Here is a 17423-nt window from a genome sequence, read left to right as displayed (position 1 = left end):
ACAACAACACAGTTTCTTACAGTATAGTTGACCTATAATGAGCAGCATCAACCACATTCTTGTTTTTAAAATCCCTCTAAACCACGAGGAACAGGTGTGGTCATGTGGAACAGGTGTGGTCATGTCCTGATCATGTCTGTAATCCTTCCAGTCAGACACACTCTGTTTGTGGCTGCCGCAGTACGTATTAAACCGGAAGAGTGGCTATTCAGGACAATTCCTGTCCCACAATGCTTCTTAAGGTCAAGGCTTTCCTTCTGGATCATTATCTTCTGTTGGGTGAGTTTTGGCTTCTCTGAAGCCATGGATTTATTGCGTTGAAGCATCATGGTGCAGTCTAATATATGTAGAGAGGTAGGTAGATAAACGATGATGGCTGTCAGCCTATTTCTCTGCTTGAAGGATGAGCGGGTTCAAGTGAAAGTCATAGACCCCTGGTGAACAGGACACCGGACCTCCAGAGTGAAATGAATCCCGATTAGACAATAAAAATGCGCACAACTAAATAGGATACGATAACAAACACAAAATGCCCAGTCTGGTCAAAAATAGCCCTACATTTCTGTTATCAGACAGCGGTGGTCTGTTGCGCCGTTGTCTCAGTCTCCACGGAGCTGAAACACGATAAGGTCTATTTGCGCCGTTGTCTCAGTCTCCACGGAGCTGAAACGCGATATGGTCTGTTGCGCCGTTGTCTCAGTCTCCACGGAGCTGAAACGCGATACGCGTAGCTAAACGCTGACGGGGAAGGACATCTTAGGAGGATTTCTAAAATGTTCCTATTGATGTGTTTAGTTTTTTAAGTGGTGTGCTCGTGTAACCCAAGGCCTGTCTCCTCAAGCTGTTGATGAATCAAACTCACTTTACCTTCAGAGTGGCCTCTCCTCTCCTGGTCCAGCTTAAGAAGCAGCAACACAGTGACTACATCCCAAATAGGGAACAGGGTGTAATTTGGGATGTAGGCAGTGAACAGGCTGTGTGACTAGAGATATCTGTCCTCATCTACTCCAACCAATAAACTTTGATTTGATGAACATCCTGGTAATGACAGAGACGTATTCAACTGGAGGAGCTGGCTGGCTGATCAGGCTCAGTGATATGGGACTGAAACTAGCTGTATTTACTTCACTTTTATAGCAGCAGAGAAACCCTGCAGTCTCCCTCAGCTCTCTTATAAAACGATCATCCACCTTTCCTCACGCTAGATGCTCTCAATCTCCCTCGTTTCTTTTACTGTCTCCGTCTCCCCCTCTCCGACTCCTCTCTCCTTCTACCTCCCCCTCTCTAACCATACTTTTAGTGCAGCAACTATACACGTCAAGGCTGTGATTTGCCAGTCGCACAGCATCAGTGTGTTGACATGAGAGATTTCTTGTTGACTGACCTTCATGGAGAGTTTCACCGTGTCACACTAGGGTTTTATCTCTTGGTTCATGGACTGATGAAAGATTTGACTTACGGTAAGTATTTGCCTCTGATGTGTTGAGAAATGTCATTTTTAATGGTTATTGTCCCTTAATTGAACCTGTTAAGTTTCTCCTTGATCCTAATGTTGGTGTTTTCTCCATGGCTTTGTTTCTGTTGGTGTCTTAGTGAGATGATATGACTTCAGGCTTTTCAAATGCAATTATAAGATAACGGAAGATGCCCAGCAAGTTGTTATTTCTGCTGATAATGACCACAGACAGACAGACAGACAGACAGACAGACAGACAGACAGACAGACAGACAGACAGACAGACAGACAGACAGACAGACAGACAGACAGACAGACAGACAGACAGAATGGCTTAGAACACATATTTCCATCTATGAATGCCATTCCCCGCTTATGAGAACAGGAAGTCATTGCAGTCCATCACTGTCTGTCTGTTATTCCACAGTTTTATTTCTGTTGACAGGAGAGGTGACACCTGCTCTGCTAAATATTGTATATATACTTTTCCTAACTGTGTAAGTCCTCCGGGTAAGCTGATTCTGCAGTATCTTGGGCATTGCACAATGCAAACAGAAGAAAAAACATTCTCTGGGACCATGAGTTAGTGTGTGCCCAGTGCTTGACACTAACCTGATGCTGTGTGTTTGGCGACTTGTCGCAAAAAATGTTTCTGATAAATGGTCTACTGAGGACTTTTCCTCTAGCCCTTCTCCCCCTCTACCTCGCTCTCTTTCACCCTCTTCCTCACTATCTCCATCTTTCTCTCTTTCTCCCCCTCTACCTCACCATGTCCCTCTTCCTCTCTCTCTCTCTCTCTCTCTCTGTCTTCGCTCTCTATCTCTTCTCTCTCTCCCTCTCTATCTTTGACCTCTCCCTCTCCTTGTATGTGATAAAAGGCCTGTGTCACTGCCATCCTCCCTGCAGTATAATGGGTTTTATACAGCCACATTTCTCATTAAGACAAGGCTCCAGAGCAGGAGATTACTTAAGAGCTGCAAAGCACACAGATCCAAGGCTTCGGCTCAGCCCTAGAAATACTGTAGGGAGCACAGCCCAGGGAGCTTTTCATTTGCTCTGCATTTATTAACTGGTGTAGCCTAAGTGATTATTTCTGGCTGCTCATTAGACTAGTAGCACTCTCTATTTACAGTATATAGGAGTGTGTACAGTATATGACATGGGTTCTAAACCCAATTGTACTGCATCACCTGGGAATGATCTGTCACTGTACCGCTGGGAGATAAAGCACTCAATGTTTAGAGCTCATATTGTTTTCTCTCTCTCTCTAGGAGCAGCCAGGGCTTCATGCACATGAAGCTGTCAAGGACGAAGGAGAACAAGTACATCCTGGGTCAGAACAGCTGTCCCTTCGACAGTGTCCCCGAGATCATCCACTTCTACTCCAGCCGCAAGCTGCCCATCAAGGGGGCCGAGCACATGTCCCTGCTCTACCCCGTGGCCATCAGGACACTATAGTGACATGGCCTTCCCCAAAGGTCACACAGGGGTCAGATGCCCTCTCCTGCCACCTCCCCTGGGAAACCCTGTCGCTCTGCCTATTTCCTTCTGTTTGATTGGTCTGAAGGACAGAGTTCAAGTTGGCGGAGGAGGCAGGGATGATGAGGATAATGCAGCTCACTGGTCATCACCTACCTGATCCCAGACCTGCTATTAACTTTTTGTTTGTATTTTCTACAACATTATCATTGCATCATTGACTGAAACATCATCTGCAAGCATTGTTTCACTGATCCCACAGCTGCTTCCTCAACAGTGCCACTTTGTACCCACCTCTTCCACACAAGACCTGGCTCCATGTTATGCTGAAAGTGTAATGTTTGTTTAGTGAGGGGAACCTAAAGATTGTAATGTCCTTATAAAGGAAGCACGGAAGGCAAATTCATGTATTGGAGTTTTATATGGGTACTCTACAGTGGCTGGCAAACTCAATAAACATGCCCTGTGTGAATACTTTACCCACCAGTGCAACAACAGTTTAGTGTTTAAGTGCTGTAAGATCTGCAGACTGACGTCTCTGTCTATTCCCGGGACTGTATTTCTGATATCCTTCACCACGGGTGTCCCATTGGTAGGACAGTGTAAGCACAGCTCTGGTTTGACAGTCAGCAGACTGATAGATGAAGCACTACTATGTTACACAGCAGTAGCACCATTGGCTAAATGAGCCAGAGATGGGCGCCTAGTCTCAAAATGATCCAAATTACCTTCCCAATCCCCCATCGTAGAATATCTTTGCATGGGTAGAATGGAATATGCCTGCATTGTCTACCTCAGAAAATCAATTTCATTCGTGAATCTGCAGATCAATAGGTACAATGGGATTGCAGATATTGACCCAACCCCCACCATGCGACTCCTATTCCCAACAAATTGCATCTATGGTTTAAGAATATGTTTTTGCATAAACCAGTCACGTTTTTTTTCTTCGTTTTTTTAAATTTTTTACTACATTTTACAGATCAGCATTTGTATGTATAGTCACTATGAAATTGTGTGATGTCAGTAACAAATGTTTGGTTAATGCCTTATAATGCATGGGTTGAATCAGTCGGATTAGATCCGCTGATTTCTAGAGTTCTGCTTCTTTCAACGATTGTTCTGTGACTGTAATTTATTCTGGGGTAATTCTTCTTATTGCAGATGTGTTACTCCTCTCTGTGAAGGCCTGCCTCGTGGCATCCAGCCCTCACTATTCTCTGCCATGTGATCGTGTTTGGCCAGAGCTTAAATACCCCGGACCTGGTCTCATATACTGTGGTGCTTCGCTTTGTGTTTTAGTCAGTTCTGCTTCATGTGTCCAACTGCCTCTGTGGCCTGACTCTGGTGGCCTGACTGAGACACTGAGGAGTAATGCTGTCTCGTGACCAATGGGATTGTCAAGCCTCACATAAAGACTGTAGAAGCCCCATGGACCAATCAGAGGACTCAATTTTCCTAAATGAACCCTGACCTCCAGTCTGTCATAACCCCTCTATTTGTTCGAATTATTTAATACACACATCTCAAAATTGGTTTCTTATTCAGTTCACTCTTGATTTCCTCCATTGTCTCTGTGTTCTATCCTCTACCCACACGACTCTTACTCTGGTACAGACCTTGAGGTTAGAGACATTGCTTGAAGCCTCTCTTTGTTCTTGGAGTTTGACTTCTCCCCTGAACTAGAGGGGCTGACGTGTCCTTTAATCTTATCGTTAACAAGGAGAGTGCTGAAGCATGCTATGCAATCCCATAGCCAGTAGGTGGCATCATTGAAGATGTTTAAGGCTGTTTTCCAATTTGCATTTCCAAACAATTAAGAGAATCATACAGGTGTTTGCTGGAGGTGAATTGATTCTGTTGGTAAGTTAAAGGACCATGTAAAGTAGGGTTGCATACAGCAGCAGTGGTTCCCAACCTTTTTCAGATAATGAACCACCAACTGAATTTTGCTCTGCCCGGAGTACCTCTGAAGTACTAACTAATATATATATAAAGTGTGTATATATAGTACCAGTCAAAAGTTTGCACACACCTACTCATTCAAGGGTGTTTTTATTGTAGAATATTAGTGAAGATATCAAAACTTGGAAATAACATATGGAATCATGTAGGAACCAAAAAGTGTGGTCCTTCTGTAGCTCAGTTGGAGATTCTTCAAAGTAGCCACCCTTTGCCTTGATGACAGCTTTGCACACTCTTGGCATTCTCTCAACCAGCTTCATGAGGAATGCTTTTCCAACAGTCTTGAAGGAGTTTCCACATATGCTGAGCATTTGTTGGCTGCTTTTCCTTAACTCTGTGGTCCAACTCATCCCAAACCATCTTAATTGGGTTGAGGTCGGGTGATTCGGCACACCATCACTCTCCTTCTTGGTCAAATAGCCCTTACACAGACTGGAGATGGGTCATTGTTCTGTTGAAAAACAAATGATCGTCCCACTAAGCATAAACCAGATGGAATGGAGTATCGCTGCAGAATGCTGTGGGAAACATGCTGGTTGTGTAATAAATCACTGACCGGATCACCAGCAAACATCCCCACACCAAAACACATCCTCCATGCTTCACAGTGGGAATCCATGCATGCAGATATCATCCGTTCACCTACTCTGCGTCTCACAAAGACACGGCGGGTGGAACCAAAAATCTAAAATTTGGACTCATCAGACCAAAGTACAGATTTCCACCGGTCTAATGTCCATTGCTTGTGTTTCTTCTTCTTATTGGTGTCCTTTAGTGGTTTCTTTGCAGCAATTCGACCATGAAGGCCTGATTCACGCAGTCTCGTCGGAACAATTGATGTTGAGATGTGTCTGTTACTTGAACTCTATGAAGCATTTATTTGGTCTCCAATCTGAGGTGCAGTTACCTCTGCTGCAAAGGACAACTTCATTAGAGGTAACTCTGGGCCTTCCTTTCCTGTGGCGGTCCTCAAGAGAGCCTGTTTCATCATAGCGCTTGATGGTTTTTAAGACTGCACTTGAAGAAACATACAAAGTTCTTGACCTTCATGTCTTAAAGTTTAATTTCTCTTTGCTTATTTGAGCTATTCTTGCCAAATAACCTTATCTTCTGTATACCACCTCCTTGTCACAACACAACTGAAATGCATTAAGAAGGAAATACATTCCACAAATACAATTTTAAGAAGGCACACCTGTTAATTGAAATGCATCCCACAAATACAATTTTAAGAAGGCACACCTGTTAATTGAAATGCATTCCAGGTACAGACCTCATGAAGCTGGATGAAAGAATGCCAAGAGTGTGCAAAACTGTCATCAAGGCAAAGGGTGGCTGCTTTGAAGAATCTCAAATATAACATATATTTACTTTTTTGGTTAGTACATGATTCCAAATGTTTTATTTCATAGTTTTGATGTTTTTCACTATTATTCTACAATGTAGAAAATAGTAAAAATAAAGAAAAACCCTTGAATGAGTAGGTGTGTCCAAACTTTTGACTGGTACTATATATATATATATATATATATATATATATATGTATATGTATATGTATGTACATATGTCCGGTGCATTCTGAAAGTATTCAGACCCCTTCCCTTTTTAAACACTATGTTTTGGCCTTATTTTAAAATGTGTTAAATATTTTTTTACACATCAATCCACACACAGTACCTCAATGACAAAGCAAAAAAAACGTTTTATTGATACATATTTTTATTTATTTAATTTACATAAGTATTCAGACCCTTTTGCTATGAGACTCAAAATTGAGCTCAGGTACATCCCGTTTCCATTGATCATCCTTGAGATGTTTCTACAACTTTGAGTCCATCTGTGGTAAATTCAATTGATTGTACATGATTTGGAAAGGCACACACCTGTCTATATAAGGGCCCACAGTTGACAGTGCATGTCAGAGAAAAAAACAAGCCATGAGGTCGAAGGAGTTGTCTGTAGAGCTCCTAAGAAGGGATTGTGTTGAGGAACAGATCTGGGGAAGGGTACCAAACAATATAAACAAATATATACATTTACATAAATGTCTAAACTTGTTTTTGCTTTGTCATTATGGGGTATGGTGTGTAGATTGATGGGGGGGTGTAATCCAGTTTAGAATAGAATAAGGCTGTAACGTAACAAAATGTGGGAAAAGTCAAGGGGTCTGAATACTTTCCGAATGCACTACATGTCTTAAGAATGTTCCTGTGTGGTAGAGATGAAACATTTAAAGAAGAGGAGGATCTTAAGTCAGTGCTGCTGACAGGCGCATGTTACTGTAGGCAAGGTCCCACGTACGTTGTCCACACTGCCCAGAGGAAGACCCCTCGCCTGGCTAGAAGGAGGAAGGGAGGGGACTCTGGAAGGCAAAGAAGGGGCTTTGTCTCAATCAGCAGACTCACTGTACACTTTATGTCTCTGTGGGAACCTGAAATAGTCCTTCTCACCCTCAGAGAAGTGTTGGGTTGTGTGCGCACATTGCCATCAGCCATTGACTTACTCTGTGATTTTAGTGCTTTTGTGTACATTTTCTTCCCATGTATGTATGCACTACTTTAACATATCTGTACAGTCCCTCATCGCCAAATGTATATACTGAATGTATTGTATGGGGACATAGAGGCATCAAGTTTCAACCTAAATAAAGTAGAGTTTATGAGTCCAAAACCCTCTTGTCTGTTGGCTCTTTCTTGATGCTGCAACAAACATGTTACAAAAAAAAAATGATAATCCAAAAGATGTTTTTAACTCCATACCGTTGTGGTTACCAGTTACCATGGTACGGGTCTATTCAATGGTAAGTGCCATAGCGCTACTCTCTGTTGGTTGATTCAAAGACGGGGTATTGAAAGAATAGTAAGAGAGGATAAAGGCACTGACGTCAACCTAGTAGTGAATGGTCATCTGCTCCACCACACAATCCCAACCCTGTTCTCACTGCACACCGTCCGGCCGTGATATTATAGTGATTTAATTAACTAACCCAAGATCTGTACAGAGGAAATGTATTAATTGCTGTATAAGCCAAACACGGTCTGAGTCGGTCTCTAGCGTCTTTCTCCGAGAGTATACTTAATGCATGAATTAATAAACGACAACAAGAGAGCTCTGAGAGACAGAGACCAGCGGTTGAGATTACAGAGAACACACCCTGGGCTTTGATGGTGATGGTGCTAGAGAATCCTTCATTTAAACACACGCGCGCACGGGCGTGGCTTTAACAAGCAGACCGGACAGCCTTGGGATTCAGGCCACATGGCTTTAATGCTCTTTCTGCTCCTGAAAAGGAATCCGTGTTCGTTAGCGTGCTCCTCTCCCCAGCTCTTCTCCTGTTGCCTCCTGTTGTTAGGTGGGGCTAGATCAATGTGTAAACATCCTTTCAGAGTCTCACAATGGAGCCAAGCTGGCCTATAAAGTCTACAGTGTTTTCTATTACATACAGCTTGTATGAAGAGACAGAGGGCAGACAGATGGATGTTACCACCGACAACCAAAAGCATTAAGGAGAAGGCAGGGAATGTGTGATCCACTTCCACCTCTTTTGTGAAAATGTGGAGAAATATTTTCCCCACACAAGGTCGACATAAATCTGCAATGAACTAATTAGTTGATACCTGAACAGGAGTGTGTTAATATACTCTCCTGAGAATCCACCCAAGGTGATGCAGGGTATTGCTGTTTTGTTTAGATTAATGTATAAATCTTATTCAGACACTCTTATCGTTCTCTACCACACAGCATCTCCATGGCGGCCCTTTCTACTGCTCTGGAGAGATGTATCATTTCTAACCTTTCTCCCACTGCTGCGACATCACCCTCTCCCAGGGTTAAAACGCCCACCAAGGGTTAAAACATCTGAGAGGAAATGCATCAAAGTGTCATTTGCTGGACAAAAGAGCACCCACAGGCCTGAAAGACATGGCTTGAAAGCAGCAATGAATGCATCCATTCCACAGACGGATAGAAAAAATGGCCCTTGTCCATCACCAACTCATTTCATATTCAGCCCAGTCATGCCTGGCAGAAAGCAATCTCAGGTAAACAGACTTGATGCTAATAACACATGAACTGCATCGTTTAAAAAGACAAAAACAAAATGGGGAGACAATAAACTATCCTCCAGTTCCCTTCTGACACGTGTGAGGAGGTGACCCAAAGTGAAACCTGTTATTATTATTCTGCAGTCTCTGGCAGTTAGATTAACTTAGCTTTTACTCTGCTTTAAATGGTCTATTATGGATGCAAAGAGTTTTGCACTGTGTGGACATACAGTATAATTAAGTAGGACTGTCCTAATCCATCCCCTGAATCTACAGGTCAATGTTGTGTTGGACAATGTGGATAGTTCTGTCTGCTGCAGAGCAAAGCCACTATACTCAGAAACACCCAGCCAACAGTCTCTATGTAATTTATTGTCCTTCTTTTTGAATTACAGCTTCTTCCAACCAACTATGTTGTCGTAACAGTGGTTTAGATGAAAGAGAGCTGGAGCAGAGTGGTGCAGAGCTTGGAGCTGCTGTACTCATGAAAGGTAATTTTCTTCAGGGCCATGTGAACCAGCTATGAACCTGGGTTGAGTCGCTGTGTCTGCAGTCTGCATATAGTCAGTCGGGCATTCAGAGCAGCAGAATACATGAGAGAAGAGGAGCTATAATGACCTAAGACTCTGGGGGACAGGGGGAATGGGGAGAGAAAGGATGGGAGGAATGACTGTCCTCCCCTATTTCCCTGCATTTATTCTGTCCCTCTACAGTTTGTCAAACATTAGTGACTCACCCGATTAAGTGCCGTTTCCTACCCAGCCAAGACAATGCCTTCATCCACAAATAACACCCTATTTTCACCCCCCCCCCCTAGGTCCCACACAAGCCTGTCTGCATGGACAGAAGGGAGAGAGAGGTCACTATACAGCCACAGGTGTATAGTGTGACTGAACAAATCTGTCTGGACAGCACCTTCTTTCACCTCCATTTTGATGTCAGGGGGCAGACGAGGAAAGCGTTTCATCGGCTTTGCGTTGTCCTACGGGTGGAGAAAATAAAGAGAAAGAATGTGTGTAACCTAAAAGTAGTGCAATGACAGCAATATGTGAAGATGTGCAATGTGATTACATATCCCCATCTGAATCAGATAAATGAGTCTCCATGGCAACTTCCCTGGATGTTGTGACAGTACATTGTTGGAGGTTTGAGGATGTGATGCTGCAGTTAAGAGGATAGGTCTGACAAGGCAACGACCAGCAGAATAAACCGTTCCTATTCAATAATCACAATACCTCTACCATTGCTGCAATGCTTTTAACGTGATCTATCAAACAAAGAAGACCAATATATTGTCTAATAAGCCTACAGTAAGTCAATTGCTATGGAGGATCATTATTTATTTAAATTAGCTTGAAAGGCAATCAAACGTTGTATTAACCAATTGAAGACTCGCCATCATTTGAATAAGTTCTGAAGAGTCCAGCGAGACGTCATGTTGAAACTCTGTAAGAGATATTCACAGGGAAATTGCCTGCAGGTGTGCACGGCCTGCATATAAAATGGTAATGGGGACAGAAAGACACAAAGCACTGTTTGGGTGCTGTGCTCATGAAAAGCCCCATTCAACAAGACGCACTTATAAAACTAAGCAGGGCAATTACTGAAGATTGAGAATGGTAGGGTGAGGGGGGAACACAATTTGTCCTCTTCTTCCACAGCACCCCAATGGGAGACAATGAGACAAAGCAGCACACAAAATGGGTCTGGTTGTTTAAAGAGCAAGCCCATTTGAATATTGAGAAAAGCCATTTGCTCGTAGCGACCGTGTTCAGCTCAGACACAATAATATCTGAATGGATGGTACTTAGAATGGATACAAGGTTATCCTTCTGCAGTACAATGTTTGCATAATGTCAGCTGTTAAAAGAGTAAAAATGTAATAAATCTCATACATGTTGGATGAGCCTATATTTTTATCAAACCACAAAAATAGTCTAATACTGGTATTTACATTTACTCTCAAACAACTATTACATTATGTATGTGTTTATTGATCTGGCAGCCCAACTGAACCAGTTTCAGAATCAGTTCAAACATCAGCTAGCCATATTTGTCAAATTTCTACTCCTGATTTCTCTATTGAATGGAATCGCAAAGGAACTATGGTAAGAGGTTAGACATTGCCACCTAGTGTACAACTGTATGAATCACAATTAGACTCGAGGGGTAATCTCAACACTGCTTTCTTCCGAGGCATATTTTATAGCAGATCTGAGTCAATGCTAGTGTCTGAAACAAAATGAAGATTTCTGGTAGAACACAGCCCTCTTTCATTATGTATATATTCATACAGTGATGAGTTTAAAGCCTTCAGGGGCTAGCAACAAACCTCCTTTAAATGGCTGGCAAAACATTTATTATTTTTGTTTTTGACTTGTAATAAAGATAAACATGTACCTTATCTACCCCTTAATCTGACCGACTCATTTAAAAGTTGTTCCATTTAGGCTGTGTATGAAAGGGTAGAGGAGTAGTAATGAGGTCTTCATGTCTGAAACATTGTGTCCATATCACAGCCCAATGGCAGAATGACCAGAGCCATCAGCTTGGGTCTGTGCACTCTCCTCTCTCAGGGCCCTGGCTTGGCTCAGAGTCCTGGCCCTCCAGCGAAGATGAGCTCCAGAGCTGACTGGATGTCCCCCTCTGTAGCCTGGAGCGCCCGTAACATCAGCTCCTCATCCTGGATCCCCATGTCTCTCAGCTGCTGCAGCTGGGACTGCCAACGCCCCTATAAGACAGTAGAACAAAGCTACCCTTAAAACTACTGGCAAACAGACCAAAACACACAGTCAGAGGCATTGAAGCTTAGGCCGTCATTACTCCAGCTAGAGAGAGACCAAATAGAAACGCAGCGAGTGCCATTGCTCCAGGCAGTATGATTAAGAGCACAGCTTCTATCCACAGTGTTGTCCTTTAAAAGGTTGAGACATGTGGATCTGATCTGTCCTCGTGGCTCATGTAGCACATTGAGAGGAGAGAGTGAGAGGAAAGGGAAAGGAGAGAATGAGAGAGTAGAGAGGAGAAGAGGAAAGGAGAAGAGACTGACCTGCAGAGAGGACATGCTGGAGGCCTGCAGAGCCTGCTGCAGTGCCTGGCTGAAAAGGTCATTGCTGACAGGAGTCCCTGCTGGCGTGGGAGGCACTCCAGATGAGGTGTCCTGCTGCAACACAGAACAAAGGGCACTCAGTTAGAAGGGCAAGTGTCTGCTCTGTGTCACTGGTAGAGGAGTGTATTTGTGTGTTGAGGGAGGATGATGGGACATTCTTTACCTGAGCCCCTGCAGTGGGAGTAACAGCACTGCTCTCAGGAGTACTGGCCAGGGCCAGGGCAGTGGCCAGCTCACTCTGTGTTATGGGTCGAGGGCCTGTAGCTCCACTATGGCCAAGGGACACTGGCCGCATTCCTGCTGGGCCCCCGGTTCGGTTGGATGGTCCTGCCTGATTGCCCTAGTTACACACATAGCAATGATGTTAGCTATACTCCATCTATATTTTCATTTTAAATCTCAATCCAGCTAGATTGACTCACCGATTGGAAATCTTCATCGTCATCAGACATGCCCTCAAACATAAACCCTCCTGCAGACAAGACAACGCAAATGTCATACATGTTCCAGTCTTAGTGATGGTGAGTGACAGACCGGTGTGGCCATCACTTGGTCGTGTTCAGTAGGGACTAAACGTTTTGAAAAAGAATGAAACAGGGAGGTGCTACCTGAACCTTGTCCAATAAGAACAGATTTTTGTTTTCCGTTGCAAACCATTTTTCTACAGTCTAACCTATTGAACACCACCCTGTAGTTTCCACCAGTGTGATGCTCACCTGGCATGTCACTGTAGGAGCTGGAGGAGACGTTGCGGGAGGAGCCGGCGCTGGACTGAGCAGGCATGCTGCCAGCCACTGAGTGGAGGACCAGGATGATGGCATTGACCAAGGCTGGGTGAGAACTGATCAACCTACAAGGCAAAACGTTTGATACTTTTGTATTATCCCTAATGTCACAAATCCACAGTCTAAGTTAGTCATTCACAACATGGCATGACAAAGTCATTCTACAGTAAATGGAACAAAAACACTTACACATCCAGCATGTTCGGGTCTGTGAATTGCACAAATAGATCTTTGTCTTGGAGCACTCCTGCAAGATTCAGAAGAATAGCATTGTAAGAGATAACCTCCTTGGTGACATGGTTAGGGTGATGTTATGTCATAACGGGCAGGGCTAATCAGTACTTGCCTAGCGCTACCGGGTCAGATCTCAGCCCTGGCGTGGCCACAATGATCTGATCTAGAGACTCCTTATTAGTCAGCATCTTAAACACCTGGGGAAGCAAATTAAGTTATATACAGTGGGGATCGAAATGATTGACACCCTTGATAAAGAAGATAAATAATGACTGTATAAGATAAATCATTAAAATACTGAGCTAGTGTATGCTAAATAAAAATTGGGAAATTATAATTGTTTTATACTAAAACAATTGCCCAGATAAATATATTTTTATTTAACAAGTAACAGTCATGAATAATTATGACAGATTTACAGAGTCAAAGATCTTATCCCCAAGACATGCTAACCTCCCCTGTTATTGGTAATAGTGAGAGGTTAGCATGTTTTGGAGGTAGGATCTTTGACACTATGTAACTTTGTCACTCATAATTATTCACCATTCATTCAGGATTATCCATAATCCTGGTATAATTCACATTAATGTACAAGTGTTTAGAAACATATTCTGTTCATATTTACAACTAAAAAGTGACTCCACAATGACAATACATTATTTACCATTCATTTCTATTGGGCACAAAATAATCTGAAACACAACCAAAACAAACTGCAAATGCATCCAACACGTTTGTATAGTTACAAGCTTGATGTAGTCATTGTGAGCTAGGAATATGGAACCAAATACTACACCTTTGACTACTTCATTTATAATCATTTTTAGGGGTGTCAATTTTTCACCACTACCTTTTTGAGTAGTACTACTAATTAAACAAAGTATCTTTCTTTGACCAATTGTATTAGTATAAAATAATAACTTTCCTATTCTTTTGAGCATAAAATATAGCTCAGTATTTGAATTATTTCTACTGAACAAAAATATAAACCCAACACGCAACAATAGTTGTTACAGTTCACATAAGGAAATCAGTCAATTGAAATAAACTCATTGGGCTCTAATCTATGGATTTCATATGAGTGGGAATAAAGATATGTTTATGTCGGACTCAGATACCTTAAAAAAAGGTTGGGGCTTGGCTCAGAAAACCAGTCAGTATCTGGTGTGACCACCATAATTGGCATGACAATGGGCCTCAGGATCTCATCACGGTATCTCTGTGCATTCAAATTGCCATCGATAAAATGCAATTGTGTTTGTTGTCTGTAGCGAATGCCTGCCCATAGCATAACCCAACGCCACCATGGGGCCCTCTGTTCACAATGTTGACAAACTGCCTGTCCACACTACGCCATACACATGGTCTGCGGTTGTGAGGCCAGTTGGACATACTGCCAAATTCTCTAAAAAGACATTGAGGAGGTTGATGGTAGAGAAATCAACATTAAATTCTATAGCAACAGTTCTGGTGGACATACAGTGCCTTGCGAAAGTATTCGGCCCCCTTGAACTTTGCTTGGGGTATGTCTATCAGTTTTGCACATCGAGAGACTGAAATTTTTTCCCATTCCTCATTGCAAAACATCTCGAGCTCAGTGAGGTTGGATGGAGAGCATTTGTGAACAGCAGTTTTCAGTTCTTTCCACAGATTCTCGATTGGATTCAGGTCTGGACTTTGACTTGGCCATTCTAACACCTGGATATGTTTATTTTTGAACCATTCCATTGTAGATTTTGCTTTATGTTTTGGATCATTGTCTTGTTGGAAGACAAATCTCCGTCCCAGTCTCAGGTCTTTTGCAGATTCCATCAGGTTTTCTTCCAGAATGGTCCTGTATTTGGCTCCATCCATCTTCCCATCAATTTTAACCATCTTCCCTGTCCCTGCTGAAGAAAAGCAGGCCCAAACCATGATGTTGCCACCACCATGTTTGACAGTGGGGGTGGTGTGTTCAGGGTGATGAACTGTGTTGCTTTTACGCCAAACATAACGTTTTGCATTGTTGCCAAAAAGTTCAATTTTGGTTTCATCTGACCAGAGCACCTTCTTCCACATGTTTGGTGTGTCTCCCAGGTGGCTTGTGGCAAACTTAAAAAAAACACTTTTTATGGATATCTTTCTTCTTGCCACTCTTCCATAAAGGCCAGATTTGTGCAATATACGACTGATTGTTGTCCTATGGACAGAGTCTCCCACCTCAGCTGTAGATCTCTGCAGTTCATCCAGAGTGATCATGGGCCTTTTGGCTGATCATTCAGAGATCCTCACTGAACTTCTGGAGAGAGTTTGCTGCACTGAAAGTAAAGGGGCTGAATAATTTTACACGCCCAATTTTTCAGTTTTTGATTTGTTAAAAAAGTTTGAAATATCCAATAAATGTCGTTCCACTTCATAATTGTGTCCCACTTGTTGTTGATTCTTCACAAAAAAATACAGTTTTATATCTTTATGTTTGAAGCCTGAAATGTGGCAAAAGGTCGCAAAGTTCAAGGGGGCCGAATACTTTCGCAAGGCACTGTACCTGCAGTCAGTATGCCAATTGCATGCTCCCTCAAAACTTGAGACATCTGTGGGATTGTGTTGTGTGACAAAACTGCACATTTTAGAGTGGGCTTTTACTGTCCACCGCACAAGGTGCACCTGTGTTATGATCATTTCTGTACAGCACTTTGAGATATCAGCTGATGTACGAAGGGCTATACAAATAACATTTGATTTGATTTGATTGGATGCTGATTAATCAGCTTCTTAATATGCCACCCTTGTCAGGAGGACAGATTATCTTGGCAAAGGAGAAATGCTCACTAACAGGGATGTAAACAAATGTGTGCACAAAATTTGAGAGGAATAAGCTTTTTGTGCATATGGAACATTTCTGGGCTCTTTTATTTCAGCTCATGAAACACGGGACCAACACTTTACATGTTGTGTTCATATTTTTGTTCAGTGTATTTTATACATTCCTTATTGCTAATCTTTATCAAGGTTGTCAATCATTTTGGACCCCGTTGTAACTGATTTAATAGGATTTCTGATAAAGACATCCTTCTACATGTTCATTCTCAACACCATAACAATGTTATTACCGAGTCTCTGTAGGTGGAGTTGGAGTGGAGGGCTGCCTGCAGCACACGGAACTCCCTGGCTGCAGTCGTCCTGTTCACTGGCTCTACAGACAAAGGGAGAAAGACAGAAGAGATAAATTACTATGGTTCTGTGTAGAAGTAACCTTATAAATGGGAATGTCTAGTGACATGGCGCTTCTAAGAGGGTTAGAGTTGGTCTGTCAAAACCCACCTGGATTGATGTCAGGTTCAGGCCAGGTCCTTTTGAGGATGTGCAGGGTGGATCCAGGCTGGATCCCACAGGAGTTTAAAGTCAGGTCATCCTTCAACTTGCGACCACAGTGTACCAGCTCTGACATATTACATCAATAAAAAAAACATCAGACACAAATTGTAAATAAGTTAGCTAACATGGGAGTTGTTCACTTATGTTATGCAAACCTATGAGTTCGGGGTCCGGTAGGGAATCCGGGAGCTGTGCCGAAACGAGTTGTTTCAGAGTAGAGACTCGGTACCCGCCGGGAGACACGTCTCCAGGCATCGTCTCAGGGAAGTGGAAGGTGGATTTGGGCTGATCCACCAGCTTCAATGACAGGTGCCACCCCGACATCATAAGCTGTTGCTAGACAGGAACAAGTTACGAAAATCTACATTGGCAACAGCACCACATTCACGAATCTAAAACTAGCTAAAGTTTGGAAAAGTAACGTTAGATGTTTAATCTTTTGATATGCACAGCTAACGTTACCGTTAGCTATTAGCCACTAAGCTAGCAGGTTAGCTATAATGCCACTAACATTAGGCATTAACATTTTTAGCAAGTAAAGACCGTTAAGATGACGTTTTCAAAAATACCGTTTGTATGGCAGCAACTAAAACGCATTAAATCCACCAATGACACATGAAACTAAATGAAAAATTGTACTGCAGACTCACGATTTGCTTTGTTGAAACGATGTTTAATCCTTGTTTAGTCACGTGGTCTACAATCACGCTGACCAAGGCGGAAGTAATGGAATATACATTATGGTAATAATGTATCATTTATTTGCAATCACGGTCCTTCCTGAAGCAAAATGTAACAACTGCAACGTAGATGTAGCAATTCTAACCAAATTACCTTTTCTACAGCAATTTCAAGATACTCGTCACCCCTTGTTGCATATTTGGTCAGTTATTAGGTCGCAGAGACTACTTTCCAACTTTTCTGTGTCATCATCAAATTATTTTAACCCTCAAACTACCAACATATTTTACATTATTATTACCAGCTGGAGTCATTTT

The 17423-nt window shown here is 42.5% G+C and overlaps 2 protein-coding genes across 12 annotated transcripts in view; one reads left to right on the top strand and one right to left on the bottom strand.

The window, feature by feature from the left end:
- The window catches only part of LOC118362334 (SH2 domain-containing adapter protein F), a 127686-nt gene extending 123216 nt beyond the window's left edge, over positions 1-4470 (top strand). For all 7 annotated transcript variants that reach the window (XM_052480994.1, XM_052480998.1, XM_052481002.1 and 4 more), the window contains one exon: positions 2728-4470. In XM_052480994.1, coding sequence (XP_052336954.1) covers positions 2728-2914 — 187 coding nt within the window. In that variant the 3' untranslated portion in view covers positions 2915-4470. The remainder of the gene's footprint in view (positions 1-2727) is intronic.
- Positions 4471-7430: 2960 nt separating this feature from the next.
- LOC118359001 (ubiquitin-like protein 7) lies at positions 7431-17343 on the bottom strand. Of its 5 annotated transcripts, none has more exons than XM_052480982.1 (11): positions 17076-17343; positions 16581-16761; positions 16372-16491; positions 16161-16243; positions 13184-13268; positions 13027-13084; positions 12769-12902; positions 12475-12524; positions 12216-12392; positions 11993-12103; positions 7431-11674 (listed from the first exon to the last, which is right to left on the bottom strand). In XM_052480982.1, exons 1-11 carry the CDS (start codon positions 17181-17183, stop codon positions 11534-11536), a joined length of 1248 nt encoding a protein of 415 aa, XP_052336942.1. In that variant the 5' UTR covers positions 17184-17343; the 3' UTR covers positions 7431-11533. The 5 variants fall into 5 exon arrangements, with proteins under 5 accessions (XP_052336942.1, XP_052336941.1, XP_052336943.1 ...); XM_052480981.1 differs by having other exon boundaries at positions 11993-12106; positions 17076-17338; XM_052480983.1 differs by having other exon boundaries at positions 11993-12106; positions 16581-16755; positions 17076-17338.
- Positions 17344-17423: the final 80 nt, after the last annotated feature.

Source organism: Oncorhynchus keta, chromosome 2 (genome assembly GCF_023373465.1).
Source record: "Oncorhynchus keta strain PuntledgeMale-10-30-2019 chromosome 2, Oket_V2, whole genome shotgun sequence".
Classification (NCBI taxonomy): domain Eukaryota; kingdom Metazoa; phylum Chordata; class Actinopteri; order Salmoniformes; family Salmonidae; genus Oncorhynchus; species Oncorhynchus keta.
The sequence above is the reverse complement of the archived record's forward strand: the minus strand, read 5'-3'. Positions and strand labels throughout refer to the sequence as shown.